The sequence below is a fragment of the Carcharodon carcharias genome, chromosome 14, assembly GCF_017639515.1.
Source record: "Carcharodon carcharias isolate sCarCar2 chromosome 14, sCarCar2.pri, whole genome shotgun sequence".
In the NCBI taxonomy this organism is placed as follows: Eukaryota; Metazoa; Chordata; class Chondrichthyes; order Lamniformes; family Lamnidae; genus Carcharodon; species Carcharodon carcharias.
This window is the reverse complement of record NC_054480.1, coordinates 4,478,641-4,498,705: the sequence shown is the minus strand read 5'-3', so window position 1 is coordinate 4,498,705 and position 20,065 is coordinate 4,478,641. Positions and strand designations below refer to the sequence as shown.

General features: G+C 54.7%; 1 protein-coding gene across 1 annotated transcript in view; it reads left to right on the top strand.

The window, feature by feature from the left end:
* The first annotated feature begins 1,200 nt into the window (after positions 1-1,200).
* Positions 1,201-20,065, top strand: part of LOC121287002 (proline-rich extensin-like protein EPR1) — a 70,958-nt gene continuing 52,093 nt past the window's right edge. Inside the window, exons 1-10 of the mRNA XM_041204416.1 lie at positions 1,201-1,341; positions 3,036-3,103; positions 4,245-4,305; positions 9,048-9,276; positions 9,447-9,644; positions 9,679-10,094; positions 10,271-10,561; positions 17,798-17,825; positions 18,413-19,059; positions 19,390-19,968. Of these exons, the coding sequence (XP_041060350.1) occupies positions 1,201-1,341; positions 3,036-3,103; positions 4,245-4,305; positions 9,048-9,276; positions 9,447-9,644; positions 9,679-10,094; positions 10,271-10,561; positions 17,798-17,825; positions 18,413-19,059; positions 19,390-19,968 (2,658 nt within the window). The remainder of the gene's footprint in view (positions 1,342-3,035; positions 3,104-4,244; positions 4,306-9,047; positions 9,277-9,446; positions 9,645-9,678; positions 10,095-10,270; positions 10,562-17,797; positions 17,826-18,412; positions 19,060-19,389; positions 19,969-20,065) is intronic.

Genomic DNA, 20,065 nt, shown 5'->3' with positions numbered 1-20,065 from the left:
GTAATAAAGGATAACATTCCATTAGCCATCTTAATTATTTGCTGTACCTTAGGCAGCTCCTTCCAAACCCACGACCACTACCATCTAGAAGGACAAGGGCAGCAGATAGATGGGAACAACGCCCTCTGGAAGTTCCTCTCCAAGTCACTCACCATCCTGACTTGGAAATATATCACCATTCCTTCACTGTCGCTGGGTCAAAATCCTGGAACTCCCTCACTAACAGCACTGTGGGTGTACCTACACCACATGGACTGCAGCGGTTCAAGAAGGCAGCTCATCACCACCTTCTCAAAGGCAATTAGGGATGGGCAGTAAATGTTGGGCCCAGCCAGCGACACCTACATCCTGTAAATGAATAAAAAAAAAGCTTCTATTGTGTAAAGAAGTGGAGAATGTTCTGTGATGGATTCTATGAATGATTTGCATGTTCTGTGCTTGACTGCACAGGAGGTCCAGTATTTATCCTGGATCTGAGTTTCTATCAGTGAAAAGTGAGACTAGTTAGGATCCGGTAGCAGAATTTTGGATGATCTGAAGTTTATGGACGGTGGAAGATGAGGTGCCAGCCAGAACTGTGTTGGAATGTTTGAGTCTGGACGTGACAGAGACACAGGTGAGGGGTTCAGCAGCGGTTGGGGGGAGGCAGAGTCATGGTGAACAATAACCTGTCATGGTGCTGAAGTGCGAATGTGGCTTGAAGGTTAACTTCGGGTCAAACAGAAAGCGCAGGTTCTGAACAGACTGGGTCAGACAATGAGAGAGATCAGAGAGGGATGGGATGTCAGTGGTAAAGGGATGGAGTTTGTGGTGGGATGGAAGCTGATAAACTCGGATCATCGATCCTGCAAGTCAATGTTCAATGTCTCCAAACAGGTGATACCATTGACATAGCATCAAAGTCACAATCATCGTCTCTGTGACTAGGGGACATTATCCCTGTAGCCAAGGACTCGATCTCCAGCTTTGGGGTTTTCTTCCCACCCACACCTGACCTCTGAATAATCTATTCCAGTCCATCCTCTCCCTAGTCTGCATGCAGCCACCTTGCACCATCCACAGCATTGGGGTCAGCCTTTCCCTGCCTCCATCTATTAGACTGGCTGGAGTTTTCCACTCCTGTTTGTGGTGGGCCTCAACACGGGTGGGGGTCCGAGGGGAGAATTTGGTGGGAGGGGCAGAAATCGATTTCACACCGGCATGAAATCACAGCCGGATCATCCGACAATGCAGCGGGATGCGAATCTCGCTGGAAGCCGGTGTGAACCCGATTTCCATCCCACCAATGGGATGCAAAGTAAGGCGCGCCTGGAATCGTCCGCCCCACACCAGATTTACCAGGTAAACATGCCGGCCTAGACAAGTGGGACGTGCAGATGTCGGGATTTACCGTTCGGGCTTTGCTCACATCGCGGACATCCGGGCAGAAGAAGATGCTGGAGTCTGACAGCTCCCAGACCCTGGGGAACACGTGCCTCGCACGCTGGGTGGATTCTCACGGACATGGCTCCGCTGGTGAAGCAGCTCTCGGAAGGGGGGAGGTCTTCACGCAGCAGCTTCAACTTTGCTGAGGCTTTGAACTTCACGGATTGTCGTGGGCTTGCCCCACCCTCCATGGGCTCTGTTCATGCTGCAGAACCTCACAGAATTCAACATGGGCTGGTACGATGATCGGTGAATGGTGGGAGGGGGGGGGTGCAGTGGAAGTTCTAGCTGTGAGTGGGAGAGGAAGGTGTACCGGGGTGGGGGTGGGGTGCGGTGAGGTTGGTAATGGAGGGATGAAGGTGTTGGGGGGGGTGAGGTTGGGAAGCAGGGGGAGACAAAGGTGAGAGGGCAGGGTAGGATTCGGATACTTGGCTATTTGGCAACTCTGTGATGTAATGTGATGTTTGAGACGTGTTGGATGTGTTGTAGACACCGTTTTTGGTTTGGATTCAAGAAGCCTGTGAAAAAGCCCAAACCCACCCTCAGTAAAGGCCACACAGGCAGTGAGGGAGCTACCATCCCGATCAGCTGGACACCTTCTGGACCACCAACACCTTCTGACTCCATTCATTTTATTTTTCAGAGGTTCTGACAGAGACAGTTCCTGATGTTGAGGCTCCCAACAAAATACAGCCCTGTACAAAGCTGATGGATTAAACTGCAGTCAGCCAGTGCACAATCAGAAAATCATCTCAACCAAAGACAGCCCTTCAGGGAGTATAAATGAATTACCTCTGATGTCATCAAGCCGATTGCAAACACTTTGGAAATCAGTGTTGTCTGAAGAATATGAAATAACTGTTCATTCAGAGTTATGAAAAAGACACTGTGAGTTTTGGCCAGAGTAATTAAATCTTTCTAATGAATGAAGGAAGTGACACAGAGCTACAGGCTGCTGTAATTTCGATGAGGTGACTGAGGTTGAACTATGGAGCCTTTCAGTGTGAACCAGACTTCAGCATCTGAACAAACTTGTATTTCTGTAAACATTCTAACAGCAACAGCCAATCGGTCATCGGGATACAGCTCATTCTGACCTCTCTCAATGAGCATCCTCCTTAGCCCTTAATGACAATTCGGCTGCTATTTATCTTCACACAGATTATATTCCATCACTTTAAACAACCACAAAAAATGATTTACCTTGATCAAAACCTGGGAATTCCTTCATTTATTACAATAAAACTCTCCTTTAGAGTCAAAGAATAATGCTATTCACACTCTTTAGAAGATTAAGAAATACCTTGTGTTAAACATTACTGCTCTGTATGCCACGCTCAAGGTTTGAGTAGAGCAGAGCTGGACAGTTTATCAGGCTTCCCTTCAGTTAGTTAGCAATGCCAGCTCTTTATCTCTTTAATCCCAATTCTGCACCTTTATTCCATTTCTCTTTAAACCCTTTTGCTGTTGCCTCTCTCCTTAAAAATCTTAATTGAATCCAAGACCAAACTGTTTGAGACAGCACATCTTCAATCCTTTTTCAGTCAGATTCACTTTAACTGGCTTATGCTAAATTCTAAGATTCAGCTCTTGTTACATTTCCTTACCAGATACAGGAGTTGCTCCCCAGCTATCTGTCAACTCACATCATTATTCTCAAGTCCATGTACACATTGGGGTAAGTGCTCTGACTGTGTGTCTGGAGTGCAGAATGTTCTTGGCAGGCAGGTATCAGGAGATCTCACTGTCCATTGTTTTGAGTCCATTAATTTCACTGAAGACACAAAAACAAAATACTGCAGTTCTGGAAATCTGCATTAAAAACAAAAAAGGCTGGAAAAACAGCTGATCAGGCAACATCTGTGGAATATTATGATCCCAGCTGATGTTACTACGGACAATTCAAATCCCAAAGTGGAACCCGGCTTGATAGATCCTAATTTTTATTTGTTTAGATATATGAAGAGTGGCTACTGAACAGAGTCAGAGGAGTCAGCTGATGAAATTTTAACAAAAGAAAATATTTATTAAAAAAAAGATGAACTATATTACAATGCTCATTCACCCACAGCTATACCTTTATAGATATATACAGATTTGTAAGGATAGCACCAGTTACAAGAGCTTTCTTATACTCTAAGGTTCACAGTAAGTTCACAGTCCCTGTAAACCAATAGGCAACTTGTGGTTAGACTCCACACTCTGAAAGCAAGTGACAGATGCCACCCCAAACAAATGTTTGGATCCCTCATCAGCTCCCCTTAGACGCTTGTCACACTGCTAGCTAACCGGTCTTACTGAACTCCATCTTTTACATGAGGGATTCCAATCTCCGCTCACCAAAAACTCACTTTGGAATCTTCTCCTGAGCTGATGGTTTCTCTCAGCCGCCTTCTGCAAGGGTTCACCTCCAGGGTTTCAAACTCTCCATCCAATGTTCCTCGCCCCTGGGTAACCACATTCATTCATACTTTCCTCTATGTACTCCCTCTCACCAGCCTGTGCCATCAACATCCTTACAAATCTGCTTACAAAAGTAAAGGGATAGTTGTGGGTGAAAGAGTATTGTACTAGAGCTCATCTTTTCTTGCTTAATAAATGTTTTATTCTTTTGTTAAAAGTTCAGTTGACTCCTGTGACTCTGTTCAGTAGCTCCTCTCCATGTATCTAAACAAACAACTAAAAGTTAGGATCTATCCAGCTGGGTTCCACTCTGGGATCAGGCTTGTCCAGAGGTAGCCTCAGCTTGGATCATAACACTGAGGTAATTCCAGTCCAACACTACATGGTTAATTCTTGTGCCATTAATTTTCCCATAGGGCCTCCCAGTTGTGGACTGGAAACTTTGTTGAAATATCTGCAGAGACTCAGAGATTTTGGGTAAACTGGGTTTCTGAGAATCTTCCACTAAAGCCATAACAATGATTGGGAAAAAAGCCTTGGAAACTGAATTTCTTATCCCTGGCGGGGACCTGCGGATGGGTAATGAATGCTGCATTACCAGGATGAGACACATCTTTTCCTCTCGCTTGTCCTCCACCCATTGGTTTTGTGAATTCATTACTTTGTAATTAAACTTCTTAATCCATTACCTCAAAATTTTCCTCTCCCTCTATTATTTTAACAATATAAGAAATGGAGCATGAATAGGCCATTCGGCCCCTCAAGCTGCTCCACCATTCAATATCTCCAACCTCAACTCCATTTCCATAAAGTCTAAAAAAACTCTATCGATCTCCACATAGAATATTCTCATTTCTCAGGTACAAGGGAAGCAAATCAGCAGAGGCATTAGTGGAGTACAGAAAGTGCAGGGTGGAGCTTAAAAAAGCAATTAGGAGAACAAAGAGGGGATAGGAGAAAGCTCTGGCTGGTAAAAGTAGGGCAAATCCCAAGATATTGTAGAAGTATATCATTGGGAAGAGGATAACCAGGGAAAGAGTAGGGCTCATAAGGAACCAAGAGGGCAATTTATGGGTGGAGCCAGAGGACATTGCTAGAGTGTTGAATGAATACTTCACATCTGTCTTCACCCAAGAGAATGAGGATGAAGGTATCGAACTCGGGGAGAGAGACTGTGAGGTTCTTAAGCAAATTGATATAGGGAGTGACAAGGTATTGGAGGTGTTGGCAGGCTTAAAAGTGGACAAATCTCCAGGTCTGGATGATTTGTGTCCCAGACTGCTGAGGGAGGCAAGGGAGGAGATCGCAGGGGCTCTGACCCAAATTTTTAATTCCTCTCTGGCCACGGGGGAGATGCCAGAGAACTGGAGAACAGCTAATGTGGTTCTGCTATTTAAGAAGGATTGTAGAGATAAGCCAGGGAACTACAGGCCAGTGAGTCTCACGTCAGTGGTAGGGAAACTTGGAGAAAGTTCTGAAGGAGAGAATCTATCTCCATTTGGAGAGGCAAGGTTTGATCAGGGATAGTCAGCATGGCTTTGTCAGAGGGAGGTCATGCCTAACAAATGTGATTGAATGTTTTGAGGAGGTGACCAGGGGTGTAGATGAGGGTAGTGTAGTTGATGTAGTTTATATGGATTTCAGCAAAGCCTTTGACTTGGTCCCACTTGGGAGGCAAAGGTACATGGGATACAGGGTAATTTGATAAGGTGCATTCAAAATTGGCTTAGTTGTAGGAGACAGAGGGTGATGACAGAAGGTTGCTTTAGTGACTGGAAGCCAGTGTCCAGTGGCGTACCACAGGGATCTGTGCTGGGTCCCCTATTATTTGTCATTTATATAAACGACATAGATTACTATGTGGGGGGTAGGATTAGTAAGTTTGCAGATGACTCAAAGATTGGCCGGGTGGTTAACAGTGAGGTTGAGAGTCTTGGGCTACAGGAAGATATAGACGGGATGGTCAAATGGGCAGGTAAGTGGCAGATGGAATTTAACCCTGAAAAGTGTGAGGTGACACACTTTGGAAGGAGTAATTTGACAAGGAAGTATTCAATGAACAGCATGACACTAGGAAGTTCTGAGGAACAAAGGGACCTTGGCATGTGTGTCCATAGATCTCTGAAGGCTGAGGGGCATGTTAGTGGGGTGTGAAAAAGGCATATAGGACACTTGCCTTTATCAGTCGAGGCATAGATTACAAAAGTAGGGAGATCATGTTGGAGTTGTATAGAACCTTGGTGAAGCCACAGCTGGAGTACTGTGTGCAGTTCTGGTCACCACATTATAGGAAGGATGTGATTGCACTGGAGGGGGTGCAGAGGAGATTCACCAGGATGTTGCCTCGGATGAAACGTTTAAGTTATGAAGAGAGGTTGGATAGACTTGGGTTGTTTTTGTTGGAGCAGAGAAGACTGAGGGGTGACCTGATCGGGGTGTACAAGATTATGAGGGGCATGGACAGGGTGGATAAGGAGCAGCTGTTCCCCTTAGTCGAAGGGTCAGTCACAAGGGGACATAAGTTCAAGGTGAGGGGCAGGAGGTTTAGGGGGATGTGAGGAAAAGCTTTTTGACCCAGAGGATGGTGACGGTCTGGAATGCGCTGCCTGGGAGGGTGGTGGATGTGGGTTGCCTCACATCCTTTAAAAAGTACCTGGATGAGCACTTGGCACATCATAACATTCAAGGCTATGGGCCAAGTGCTGGTAAATGGGATTGGGTAGGTAGGTCAGGTGTTTCTCACATGTCGGTGCAGACTCAATGGGCCGAAGGGCCTCTTCTGCACTGTGTGATTCTGTGATTCTGACTCTGTGATTCATCGACTGAGTATCCATAACTCTCTGGAGTAGAGAATTCCAAAGATTCACACTCTTTGAGTGAAGGAATTTCTGCTTCTCACATTCCTAACTGACCAGCTCCTTATCCTGAAACTCTGCCTTCCAGTTGTAGATTCTCCAGCCAGGGCCAAAGAGCCTCTCAGCATTGACCTGGTCAATTCCTCTCAGAATTTTACACTTTTCAATGAAATTCTCTCTCATTCTTCTAAACTCCAGAGAACATTGGCCTACACTATCCAATTCCTCCTCATGGAACAAATCCCTCATCCCAAGAATCACTTCAATGAACCGTTGTTGTGCTCCCTCAAAGGTAAAATTATGCTTCCTGGGGCAAAGACCTTCTAGTTCACGAAGTTATTGGGGTGGAAACTGGCCATGGCCTATTTTGGGGTTTGTAAATAGCATCGTGCAGGTGGGATACTCTCCGACTTTAACTCTCTGAGTCACCCCAAAAGTGGGCCTCATTTCAATCATCCATGGAGAGGCTGCTGCTTGCAGGAAGCTCCTCTGGCAACTTATCCATTGGGGACATCACAGGCCTGGGAGGGCACTCAACCTCCTCTCCCTCCTCCTCCTACACCTCCTCCAGTCACTCCACCTCCTCTCCCTCGTCCTCCTCCAGTCACTCCACCTCCTCTCCCTCCTCCTCCTCCAGTCACTCCACCTCCTCTCCCTCCTCCTCCTCCAGTCACTCCACCTCCTCTCCCTCCTCCTCCTACACCTCCTCCAGTCACTCCACCTCCTCTCCCTCCTCCTCCTCCAGTCACTCCACCTCCTCTCCCTCCTCCTCCTCCAGTCACTCCACCTCCTCTCCCTCCTCCTCCTACACCTCCTCCAGTCACTCCACCTCCTCTCCCTCGTCCTCCTCCTACACATCCTCCAGTCACTCCACCTCCTCTCCCTCCTCCCCTACACCTAATCCAGTCATTCCACCTCCTCTCCCTCGTCCTCCTCCTATACATCCTCCAGTCACTCCACCTCATCTCCCTCCTCCTCCTCCTACATCTCCTCCATTCACTCCACCTCCTCTCCCTCCATCCTCCTACTCCTCCTCCAGTCACTCCACCCCCTCTCCCTCCTCCTCCTACACCTCGTCCAGTCACACCATCTCCTCTCCCTCCTCCTCCTCCTACATCTCCTCCAGTCACTCCACCTCCTCTCCCTCCTCCTCCTCCTACATCTCTTCCAGTCACTCCACCTCCTCTCCCTTCTCTTCCTCCTCCTCCTACACCAACTCCAGTCTATCCACCTCCTCTCCCATCTCCTCTTACTCCTCCACCAGTCACTCCAACTCCTCTCCCTCCTCCTCCTACTCCTCGTACTCCTCCTCCAGTCACTCCACCTCCTCTCCCTCCTCCTCCTACTCCTCCTCCAGTCACTCCACCTCCTCTCCCTCCTCCTCATCCTACTCCTCCACCAGTCACTCCACCTCCTCTCCCTCCTCCTCCTCCTACACCTCCGCCAGTCTCTCCACCTCCTCTCCCTCCTCCTCCTACTCCTCCTCCAGTCATTCCACCTCCTCTCCCTCGTCCTCCTCCTATACATCCTCCAGTCACTCCACCTCATCTCCCTCCTCCTCCTCCTACATCTCCTCCATTCACTCCACCTCCTCTCCCTCCATCCTCCTACTCCTCCTCCAGTCACTCCACCCCCACTCCCTCCTCCTCCTACACCTCGTCCAGTCACACCATCTCCTCTACCTCCTCCTCCTCCTACATCTCCTCCAGTCACTCCACCTCCTCTCCCTCCTCCTCCTCCTACATCTCCTCCAGTCACTCCACCTCCTCTCCCTCCTCTTCCTCCTCCTCCTACACAAACTCCAGTCTATCCACCTCCTCTCCCTCCTCCTCCTACTCCTCCACCAGTCACTCCACCTCCTCTCCCTCCTTTTCCTACTCCTCCTACTCCTCCTCCAGTCACTCCACCTCCTCTCCCTCCTCCTCCTACTCCTCCTCCAGTCACTCCACCTCCTCTCCCTCCTCCTCCTACTCCTCCAACAGCACTCCAACTCCTCTCCCTCCTCCTCCTCCTACATCTCCTCCAGTCACTCCACCTCCTCTTCCTCCTCCTCCTTCTACTCCTTCTCCAGTCACTCCACCTCCTCTCCCTCCTCCTCCTCCTACTCCTCCTCCAGTCACTCCACCACCTTTCCCTCCTCCTCATCCTACACCTCCTCCACTCTCTACACCTCCTCTCCCTCCTCCTCCTCCAGTCACTCCACCTCCTCTCCCTCCTCCTCCTACACCTCCTCCTCCAGTCACTCCACCTCTTCTCCCTCCTCCTACATCTCCTCCAGTCACTCCACCTCCTCTCCCTCCTCCTCCTCCAGTCACTCCACCTCCTCACCCTCCTCCTCCTACTCCTCCTCCAGTCACTCCACCTCCTCTCCCTCCTCCTCCTCCTACATGTCCTCCAGTCACTCCATCTCCTCTCCCACTTCCTCCTCCTCCTCCTACTCCTCCTCCAGTCACTCCACCTCCTCTCCCTCCTCCTCCTCCTACACCTCCTCCAGTCTCTCCACCTCCTCTCCCTCCTCCTCCTACTCCTCCCCCAGTCACTCCACCTCCTCTCCCTCCTCCTCCTACTCCTCCTCCAGTCACTCCACCTCCTCCCCTCCTCATCCTCCTACTCCTCCTCCAGTCACTCCACCTCCTCTCCCTCCTCCTCATCCGCCTCCTACACCACCTTCAGTCTATCCACCTCCTCTCCATCCTCCTCCTACTCCTCCACCAGTCACTCCAACTACTCTCCCTCCTCCTCCTCCTACATCTCCTCCAGTCACTCCAACTCCTCTCCCTCCTCCTCCTACCCCTCCTCAAGTCACTCCACCTCCTCGCCCTCCTCCTCCTCCTACTACACCTCCTCCAGTCACTCCACCTCCTCTCCCTCCTCCTCCTAGTCCTCCTCCAGTGACTCCACCTCCACCTCCTCCTCCTCCTCCTACTCCTCTTCCAGTAACACCACCTCCTCCTCCACCTGCTACACCTCCTCCACTCTCCAACTCCTCTCCCTCCACCTCCTACTCCTCCTCCAGTCACTCCACCTCCTTTCCCTCCTCCTCCTCCTCATCCTACACCTCCTCCAGTAAGTAGACCTCCTCTCCCTCCTCCTCCTCCAGGCACTCCACCTCCTCTGCCTCCTCCTCCTACACCTCCTCCTCCAGTCACTACACCTCCTCTCCCTCCTCCTCCTCCTACATCTCCTCCAGTCACTCCACCTCCTCTCCCTCCTCCTCCTACTCCTCCTCCAGTCACTCCACCTCCTCACCCTCCTCCTCCTACTCCTCCTCCAGTCACTCCACCTCCTCTCCCTCCTCCTCCTCCTACATGTCCTCCAGTCACTCCATCTCCTCTCCCACTTCCTCCTCCTCCTCCTACTCCTCCTCCAGTCACTCCACCTCCTCTCCCTCCTCCTCCTACTCCTCCACCAGTCACTCCACCTCCTCTCCCTCCTCCTCCTCCTTCTCCTCCTCCAGTCACTCAAACATCCTCTCCCTCCGCCTCCTACACCTCCTTCAGTCTCTCCACCTCCTCTCCCTCCTCCTCCTACTCCTCCACCAGTCACTCCACCTCCTCTCCCTCCTCCTCCTCCTTCTCCTCCTCCAGTCACTCAAACCTCCTCTCCCTCCGCCTCCTACACCTCCTTCAGTCTCTCCACCTCCTCTCCCTCCTCCTCCTACTCCTCCACCAGTCACTCCAACTCCTCACCCTCCTCCTCCTACATCTCCTCCTGTCACTCCAACTCCTCTCCCTCCTCCTACTCCTCCTCCACTCACTCCACCTCCTCTCCCTCCTCCTCCTCCAGTCACTCCACCTACTCTCCCTCCTCCTCCTCCGCCTCCTACACCTCCTTCAGTCTCTCCACCTCCTCTCCCTCCTCCTCCTACACCTCCACCAGTCACTCCAACTCCTCACCCTCCTCCTCCTACTCCTCCTCGTTAATCCACCTCCTCTCCCTCCTCCTCCTCCTACTCCTACTCCAGTCACTCCACCTCCTCTCCCTCCTCCTCCTCCAGTCACTCCACCTCCTCTCCCTCCTCCTCCTCCTACTCCTCCTTCAGTCTCTCCACGTCCTCTCCCTCCTCCTCCTACTCCTCCACCAGTCACTCCAACTACTCTCCCTCCTCCTCCTCCTACATTTCCTCCAGTCACTCCAACTCCTCTCCCTCCTCCTCCTACTCCTCATCAGTCACTCCACCTCTCTCCCTCCTCCTCCTCCTACACATCCTCCAGTCTCTCCACCTCCCCACCCTCCTCCTCCTACTCCTCGTCCAATCACTCCACCTACTCTCCCTCCTCCTCCTCCTACTCCTCATGCAGTAACACCACCTCCTCTCCCTCCTCCTCCTCCTCCTCCTACACCTCCTCCATTCTCTCCACATCCTCTCCATCCTCCTCCTACTCCTCCTCCAGTCACTCCACCTCCTCTCTCTCCTCATCCTACTCCTAATCCTCCTCCAGTCACTCCACCTCCTTCCCCTCCTCCTCCTACTCCTCCTCCGGTCACTCCACCTCCTCTCCCTCCTCCTCCTCCTACTCCTCCTCCAGTCACTCCACCTCCTCTCCCTCCTCCTCCTCCTCCTACACCTCCTCCAGTCTCTCCACCTCCTCTCCCTCCTCCTCCTATTCCTCCACCAGTCACTCCACTCCTCTCCCTCCTCCTCCTCCTACATCTCCTCCAGTCACTCCACCTCCTCTCCCTCCTCCTCCTCCAGTCAATCCACTTCCTCACACTCCTCCTCCTACACCTCCTCCTCCAGTCACTCCACATCCACTCTCTCCTCCTCCTCCTACATCTCCTCCAGTCACTCCACCTCCTCTCCCTCCTCTCCCTCCTCCTCCTCCAGTCACTCCACCTCCTCTCCCTCCTCCTCCTCCTACTCCTCCTTCAGTCTCTCCACCTCCTCTCCCTCCTCCTCCTACTCCTCCACCAGTCACTCCAACTACTCTCCCTCCTCCTCCTCCTACATTTCCTCCAGTCACTCCACCTCCTCTCCCTCCTCCTCCTCCTACTCCTCCTCCAGTCACTCCACCTCCTCTCCCTCCTCCTCCTCCTACATCTCCTCCAGTCACTCCACCTCCTCTCCCTCCTCCTCCTACTCCTCCTCCAGTCACTCTACCTCCTCTCCCTCCTCCTCCTCCAGTCACTCCACCTCCTCTCCCTCCTCCTCCTCCGCCTCCTACACCTCCTTCAGTCTCTCCACCTCCTCTCCCTCCTCCTCCTACACCTCCACCAGTCACTCCAACTCCTCACCCTCCTCCTCCTACTCCTCCTCGTTAATCCACCTCCTCTCCCTCCTCCTCCTCCTACTCCTACTCCAGTCACTCCACCTCCTCTCCCTCCTCCTCCTCCAGTCACTCCACCTCCTCTCCCTCCTCCTCCTCCTACTCCTCCTTCAGTCTCTCCACGTCCTCTCCCTCCTCCTCCTACTCCTCCACCAGTCACTCCAACTACTCTCCCTCCTCCTCCTCCTACATTTCCTCCAGTCACTCCAACTCCTCTCCCTCCTCCTCCTCCTACTCCTCCTCAAGTCACTCCACCTCCTGTCCCTCCTCCTCCTCGTCCTCCTACACATCCTCCAGTCTCTCCACCTCCCCACCCTCCTCCTCCTACTCCTCGTCCAATCACTCCACCTACTCTCCCTCCTCCTCCTCCTACTCCTCCTCCAGTCACTCCACCTCCTCTCCCTCCTCCTCCTCCTACATCTCCTCCAGTCACTCCACCTCCTCTCCCTCCTCCTCCTACTCCTCCACCAGTCACTCTACCTCCTCTCCCTCCTCCTCCTCCAGTCACTCCACCTCCTCTCCCTCCTCCTCCTCCGCCTCCTACACCTCCTTCAGTCTCTCCACCTCCTCTCCCTCCTCCTCCTACACCTCCACCAGTCACTCCAACTCCTCACCCTCCTCCTCCTACTCCTCCTCGTTAATCCACCTCCTCTCCCTCCTCCTCCTCCTACTCCTACTCCAGTCACTCCACCTCCTCTCCCTCCTCCTCCTCCAGTCACTCCACCTCCTCTCCCTCCTCCTCCTCCTACTCCTCCTTCAGTCTCTCCACGTCCTCTCCCTCCTCCTCCTACTCCTCCACCAGTCACTCCAACTACTCTCCCTCCTCCTCCTCCTACATTTCCTCCAGTCACTCCAACTCCTCTCCCTCCTCCTCCTCCTACTCCTCCTCAAGTCACTCCACCTCCTCTCCCTCCTCCTCCTCGTCCTCCTACACATCCTCCAGTCTCTGCACCTCCCCACCCTCCTCCTCCTACTCCTCGTCCAATCACTCCACCTACTCTCCCTCCTCCTCCTCCTACTCCTCATGCAGTAACACCACCTCCTCTCCCTCCTCCTCCTCCTCCTCCTACACCTCCTCCAGTCTCTCCACATCCTCTCCATCCTCCTCCTACTCCTCCTCCTGTCACTCCACCTCCTCTCTCTCCTCATCCTACTCCTCCTAATCCTCCTCCAGTCACTCCACCTCCTTTCCCTCCTCCTCCTACTCCTCCTGCAGTCACTCCACCTCCTCTCCCTCCTCCTCCTCCTACTCCTCCTCCAGTCACTCCACCTCCTCTCCCTCCTCCTCCTCCTCCTACACCTCCTTCAGTCTCTCCACCTCCTCTCCCTCCTCCTCCTATTCCTCCACCAGTCACTCCAACTCCTCTCCCTCCTCCTCCTCCTACATCTCCTCCAGTCACTCCACCTCCGCTCCCTCCTCCTCCTCCAGTCAATCCACTTCCTCACACTCCTCCTCCTACACCTCCTCCTCCAGTCACTCCACATCCACTCTCTCCTCCTCCTCCTACATCTCCTCCAGTCACTCCACCTCCTCACCCTCCTCCTACTCCTCCTCCAGTCACTCCACCTCCTCTCCCTCCTCCTCCTCCTACACGTCTTCCAGTCAGTCCATCTCCTCTCCCACTTCCTCCTCCTCCTCCTACACCTCCTCCAGTCAATCCACCTCCTCTCGCTCCTCCTGCTCCTACATCTCCTCCAGTCACTCCATCTCCTCTCCTTCCTCCTCCTTCTCCTCTTCCAGTCACTCCACCTCCTCTCCCTCCTCCTCCTCCTCCTGCTCCTACACCTCCTCCCGTCTCTCCACCTCCTATCCCTCCTCCTCCTACTCCTCCCCATTCACTCCACCTCCTCTCCCTCCTCCTCCTACTCCTCCTCCAGTCACTCCACCTCCTCTCCCTCCTCCTCCTACTCCTCCACCAGTCACTCCAACTCCTCTCCCTCCTCCTCCTCCTACATCTCCTCCAGTCACTACATCTCCTCTCCCTCCTCCTCCTACTCCTCCTCCAGTCACTCCACCTCCTCACCCTCCTCCTCCTACTCCTCCTCCATTCACTCCACCTCCTCGCCCTCCTCCTCCTCCTCCTCCTCCTCCACCTCCTCCAGTCTCTCCACCTCCTCTCCCTCCTCCTCCTCCTCCTCCAGTCACTCCACCTCCTCTCCCTCCTCCCCCTCCTACTCCTCCTCCAGTCACTCCACCTCCTCTCCCTCCTCCTCCTACTACATCTCCTCCAGTCACTGCACCTCCTCTCCCTCCTCCTCCTACTCCTCCTCTAGTCACTCCACCTCCTCTCCCTCCTCCTCCTTCTACTCCTCCTCCAGTCACTCCACCTCCTCTCCCTCCTCCTCCCCCTACTCCTCCTCCAGTCTCTCCACCTCCTCTCCCTCCTCTTCGTACTCCTCCGCCAGTCACTCCAACTCCTCTCCCTCCTCCTCCTACTCCTTCTCCAGTCACTCCACCTCCTCTCCCTCCTCCTCCTCCTACTCCTCCTCCAGTCACTCCAACTCCTCTCCATCCTCCTCCACCGCCTCCTACACCTCCTTCAGTCTCTCCATCTCCTCTCCCTCCTCCTCCTACTCCTCCACCAGTCACTCCAACTCCTCTCCCTCCTCCTCCTCCTACATCTCCTCCAGTCACTCCAACTCCTCTCCCTCCTCCTCCTCCTACTCCTCCTCCACTCACTCCACCTCCTCTCCCTCCTCCTCCTCCAGACACTCCACCTCCTCTCCCTCCTCCTCCTACACCTCCTCCTCCAGTCACTCCACCTCCTCTCCCTCCTCCTCCTCCTTCATCTCCTCCAGTCACTCCACCTCCTCTCCCTCCTCCTCCTACTCCTCCTCCAGTCACTCCACCTCCTCTCCCTCCTCCTCCTCCTACTCCTCCTCCCGTCACTCCACCTCCTCTCCCTCCTCCACCTCCTACACCTCCTCCAGTCTCTCCACCTCCTCTCCCTCCTTCTCCTACACCTCCTCCAGTCACTCCACCTCCTCTCCCTCCTCCCCTCCTCCTCCAACACCTCCTCCAGTCACTCCACCTCCTCTCCCTCCTCCTCCTCCTACATCTCCTCCAGTCACTCCACCTCCTCTCCCTCCTCCTCCTACTCCTCCTCGTGTCACTCCACCTCCTCTCCATCCTCGTCCTCCTATACGTCCTCCAGTCACTCCATCTCCTCTCCCACTTCCTCCTCCTCCTCCTACACCACCTCCAGTCTCACCACCTCCTCTCCCTCCTCCTCCTACACCTCCTCCAGTCACTCCACCTCCTCTCCCTCCTCCTCCTCCTCCTACACCTCCTTCAGTCTCTCCACCTCCTCTCCCTCCTCCTCCTACTCCTCCACCAGTCACTCCAACTCCTCTCCCTCCTCCTCCTCCTAAATCTCCTCCAGTCACTCCACCTCCTTTCCCTCCTCCTCCTCCTCATCCTACACCTCCTCCAGTCTCTGCACCTCCTCTCCCTCCTCCTCCTCCATCAGTCACTCCACCTCCTCACACTCCTCCTCCTACACCTCCTCCTCCAGTCACTCCACATCCTCTCTCTCCTCCTCCTCCTACATCTACTCCAGTCACTCCACCTCCTCTCCCTCCTCCTCCTACACCTCCTCCAGTCACTCCACCTCCTCACCCTCATCCTCCTACTCCTCCTCCAGTCACTCCACCTCCTCTCCCTCCTCCTCCTCCTACACGTCTTCCAGTCACTCCATCTCCTCTCCCACTTCCTCCTCCTCCTCCTACACCTCCTCCCGTCACTCCATCTCCTCTCCCTCCTCCTCCATCTCCTCCTCCAGTCACTCCACAACCTCTCCCTCCTCCTCCTACTCCTCCTCCAGTCACTCCACCTCCTCTCTCTCCTCCTCCTCTGACACCTCCTTCAGTCTCTCCACCTCCTCTCCCTCCTCCTCCTACTCCTCCACCAGTCACTCCAACTCCTCTCCCTCCTCCTCCTCCTACATCTCCTCCAGTCACTACATCTCCTCTCCCTCCTCCTCCTACTCCTCCTCCAGTCACTCCACCTCCTCACCCTCCTCCTCCTCCTCCATTCACTCCACCTCCTCGCCCTGCTCCACCTCCTCCTCCTCCTACACCTCCTCCAGTCTCTCCACCTCCTCTCCCTCCTCCTCATACTCCTCCTCCAGTCACTCCACCTCCTCTCCCTCCTCCTCCAACTCCTCCGCCAGTCACTCCACCTCCTCACCTTCCTCCTCCTCCTACTCCTTTTCCAGTCACTCAAACCTCCTCTCCCTCCTCCTCCTCCGCCTCCTACACCTCCTTCAGTCTCTCCACCTCCTCTCCCTCCTCCTCCTACTCCTCCACCAGTCACTCCAACTCCTCACCCTCCTCCTCCTCCCGTCACTCCACCTCCTCTCCCTCCTCCTCCTCCTACACCTCCTCCAGTCTCTCCACCTCCTCTCTCCTCCTCCTCCTACTCCTCCTCCAGTCACTCCACCTCCTCTCCCTCCTCCTCCTCCTAATCCTCCTCCAGTCACTCCACCTCCTCTCCCTCCTCCTCCTCCTACTCCTCCTCCAGTCACTCCACCTCCTCTCCCTCCTCCTCGCCTCCTACACCTCCTTCAGTCTCTCCACCTCCTCTCCCTCCTCCTCCTACTCCTCCTCCAGTCACTCCAACTCCTCTCCCTCCTCCTCCTACATCTCCTCCAGTCACTCCACCTCCTCTCCCTCCTCCTCCTCCTACACCTCCTCCAGTCTCTCCACATCCTCTCCCTCCTCCTCTCCTCCTCCTCCAGTCACTCCATCTCCTCTCTCTCCTCCTCCTCCTACATCTCCTCCAGTCACTCCACCTCCTCTCCCTCCTCCTCCTCCTCCTCCTACACCTCCTCCAGTCTCTCCACCTCCTCTCCCTCCTCCTCCTACTCCTCCTCCAGTCACTCCAACTCCTCTCCCTCCACCTCCCGCTACATCTCCTCCAGTAACTGCAACTCCTCTTCCTCCTCCTCCTCCTACTCATCCTCCAGTCACTCCACCTCCACTCCCTCCTCCTCCTCCTCCTCCTACACCTCCTCCAGTCTCTCCACCTCCTCTCCCTCCCCCTCCTAGTCCTCCTCCAGTCACTCCACCTCCTCTCCCTCCTCCTCCTCCTACCCCTCCTCCAGTCACTCAAACCTCCTCTCCCTCCTCCTCCTACACCTCCACCAGTCACTCCAACTCCTCTCCCTCCTCCTCCCGCTACATCTCCTCCAGTAACTCCAACTCCTCTTCCTCCTCCTCCTCCTACTCATCCTCCAGTCACTCCACCTCCACTCCCTCCTCCTCCTCCTCCTCCTACACCTCCTCCAGTCTCTCCACCTCCTCTCCCTCCTCCTCCTAGTCCTCCTCCAGTCACTCCACCTCCTCTCCCTCCTCCTCCTCCTACCCCTCCTCCAGTCACTCCACATCCTCTGCATCCTCCTACTACTACATCTCCTCCAGTCACTCCACCTCCTCTCCCTCCTCCTCGTACACCTCCTCCAAACACTCCACATCCTCTCCGTCCTACTCCAGTCACTCCACCTCCTCTCCCTCCTCCTCCTCCTACTCCTACACCTCCTCCTGACTCTCCACCTCCTCTCCCTCCTCCTCCTACTCCTCCCCCAGTCACTCCAACTCCTCTCCCTCCTCCTCCTGCTCCTCCACCAGTCACTCCAACTCCTCTCCCTCCTCCTCCTCCTACAACTCCTCCAGTCACTCCACATCCTCTCCATCATTCTCCTAATACATCTCCTCCAGTCACTCCACCTCCTCTCCCTCCTCCTCCTCCTACACCTCCTACAGTCACTCAAACTCCTCTCCCTCCTCCTCCTACACCTCCTCCAGTCACTCCACCTCCTCTCCCTCCTCCTCCTACACCTCCTCCAGTCACTCCCATCCTCTCCGTCCTACTCCAGTCACTACACCTCCTCTCCCTCCTCCTCCTACTACACCTCCTCCAGTCTCTCCACCTCCTCTCCCTCCTACTACTACTCCTCCCCAGTCACTCCACCTCCTCTCCCTCCTCCTCCTACTCCTCCTCCAGTCAATTCACCTCCTCTCCCTCCTCCTCCTCCTACTCCTACTCCGGTCACTCCACCTCCTCTCCCTCCTCCTCCTACTCCTCCTTCAGTCTCTCCACCTCCTCTCCCTCCTCCTCCTACTCCTCCACCAGTCACTCCAACTCCTCTCCCTCCTCCTCCTACTCCTCCTTCAGTCACTCCACCTCCTCTCCCTCCTCCTCCTCCAGTCAATTCACCTCCTCCCTCCTCCTCCTCCTACTCCTACTCCAGTCACTCCACCTCCTCTCCCTCCTCCTCCTACTCCTCCTTCAGTCTCTCCACCTCCTCTCCCTCCTCCTCCTACTCCTCCACCAGTCACTCCAACTCCTCTCCCTCCTCCTCCTACTCCTCCTTCAGTCACTCCACCTCCTCTCCCTCCTCCTCCTACTCCTCCTCCAGTCAATTCACCTCCTCCCTCCTCCTCCTCCTACTCCTCCACCAGTCACTCCAACTACTCTCCCTCCTCCTCCTCCTACATTTCCTCCAGTCACTCCAACTCCTCTCCCTCCTCCTCCTCCTACTCCTCCTCAAGTCACTCCACCTCCTCTCCCTCCTCCTCCTCGTCCTCCTACACATCCTCCAGTCTCTCCACCTCCCCTCCCTCCTCCTCCTACTCCTCGTCCAATCACTCCACCTACTCTCCCTCCTCCTCCTCCTACTCCTCATGCAGTAACACCACCTCCTCTCCCTCCTCCTCCTCCTCCTCCTACACCTCCTCCAGTCTCTCCTCCTCCTCTCCCTCATCCTCCTACTCCTCCTCCAGTCACTCCACCTCCTCTCCCTCCTCCTCCGCCAACACCTCCTCCAGTCACACCACCTCCTCTCCCACTACCTCCTACACCTCCTCCAGTCACTCCACCTGCTCTCCCTCCTCCTCCTACTCCTCCTCCAGTCACTCCAACTCCTCTCCCTCCTCCTCCTCCTACATCTCCTCCAGTCACTCCACATCCTCTGCATCCTCCTCCTCCTACATCTCCTCCAGTCACTCCACCTCCTCTCCCTACTCCTCCTACACCACCTACAGTCACTCAACCTCCTCTCCCTCCTCCTCCTACACTTCCTCCAGTCACTCCACCTCCTCTCCCTCCTCCTCCTTCTACTCCTCCTCCAGTCACTCCAACTCCTCTCCCTCCTCCTCCTCCTACATCTCCTCCAGTCACTCCACATCCTCTGCATCCTCCTCCTCCTACATCTCCTCCAGTCACTCCACCTCTTCTCCCTCCTCCTCCTCCTACATCTCCTCCAGTCACTCCACATCCTCTGCATCCTCCTCCTCCTACATCTCCTCCAGTCACTCCACCTCCTCTCCCTACTCCTCCTCCTACACCACCTACAGTCACTCAACCTCCTCTCCCTCCTCCTCCTACACCTCCTCCAGTCACTCCACCTCCTCTCCGTCCTACTCCAGTCACTCCACCTCCTCTCCATCCTCCTCCTCCGACACCTCCTCCAGTCTCTCCACCTCCTCTCTGTCCTCCTCCTACTCCTCCTCCAGTCACTCCACCTCCTCTCCCTCCTCCTCCTCCTACTCCTCCTCCAGTCACTCCACCTCCTCTCCCTCCTCCTCCTACTCCTCCTTCAGTCTCTCCACTTCCTCTCCCTCCTCCTACTCCTCCACCAGTCACTCCAACTACTCTACCTCCTCCACCTCCTACATTTCCTCCAGTCACTCCAACTCCTCTCCCTCCTCCTCCTCCTACTCCTCCTCAAGTCACTCCACCTCCTCTCCCTCCTCCTCCTCCTCCTACACCTCCTCCAGTCTCTCCACCTCCTCTCCCTCCTCATCCTACTCCTCCTCCAGTCAATCCACCTCCTCTCCCTCCTCCTCCTCCAACACCTCCTCCAGTCACACCACCTCCTCTCCCTCCTTCTCCTACACCTCCTTCAGTCACTCCACCTGCTCTCCCTCCTCCTCCTCCTCCTACACCACCTCCAGTATCTCCACCTCCTCTCCCTCCTCCTCCTCCTACACCTCCTCCAGTCACTCCACCTCCTCTCCCTCCTCCTCCTCCTTCACCCCCTCCAGTCACTTACACTTCCTCTCCCTCCTCCTCCCTCCTACTACCCCCTCCAGTCACTCCACCTCCTCTCCCTC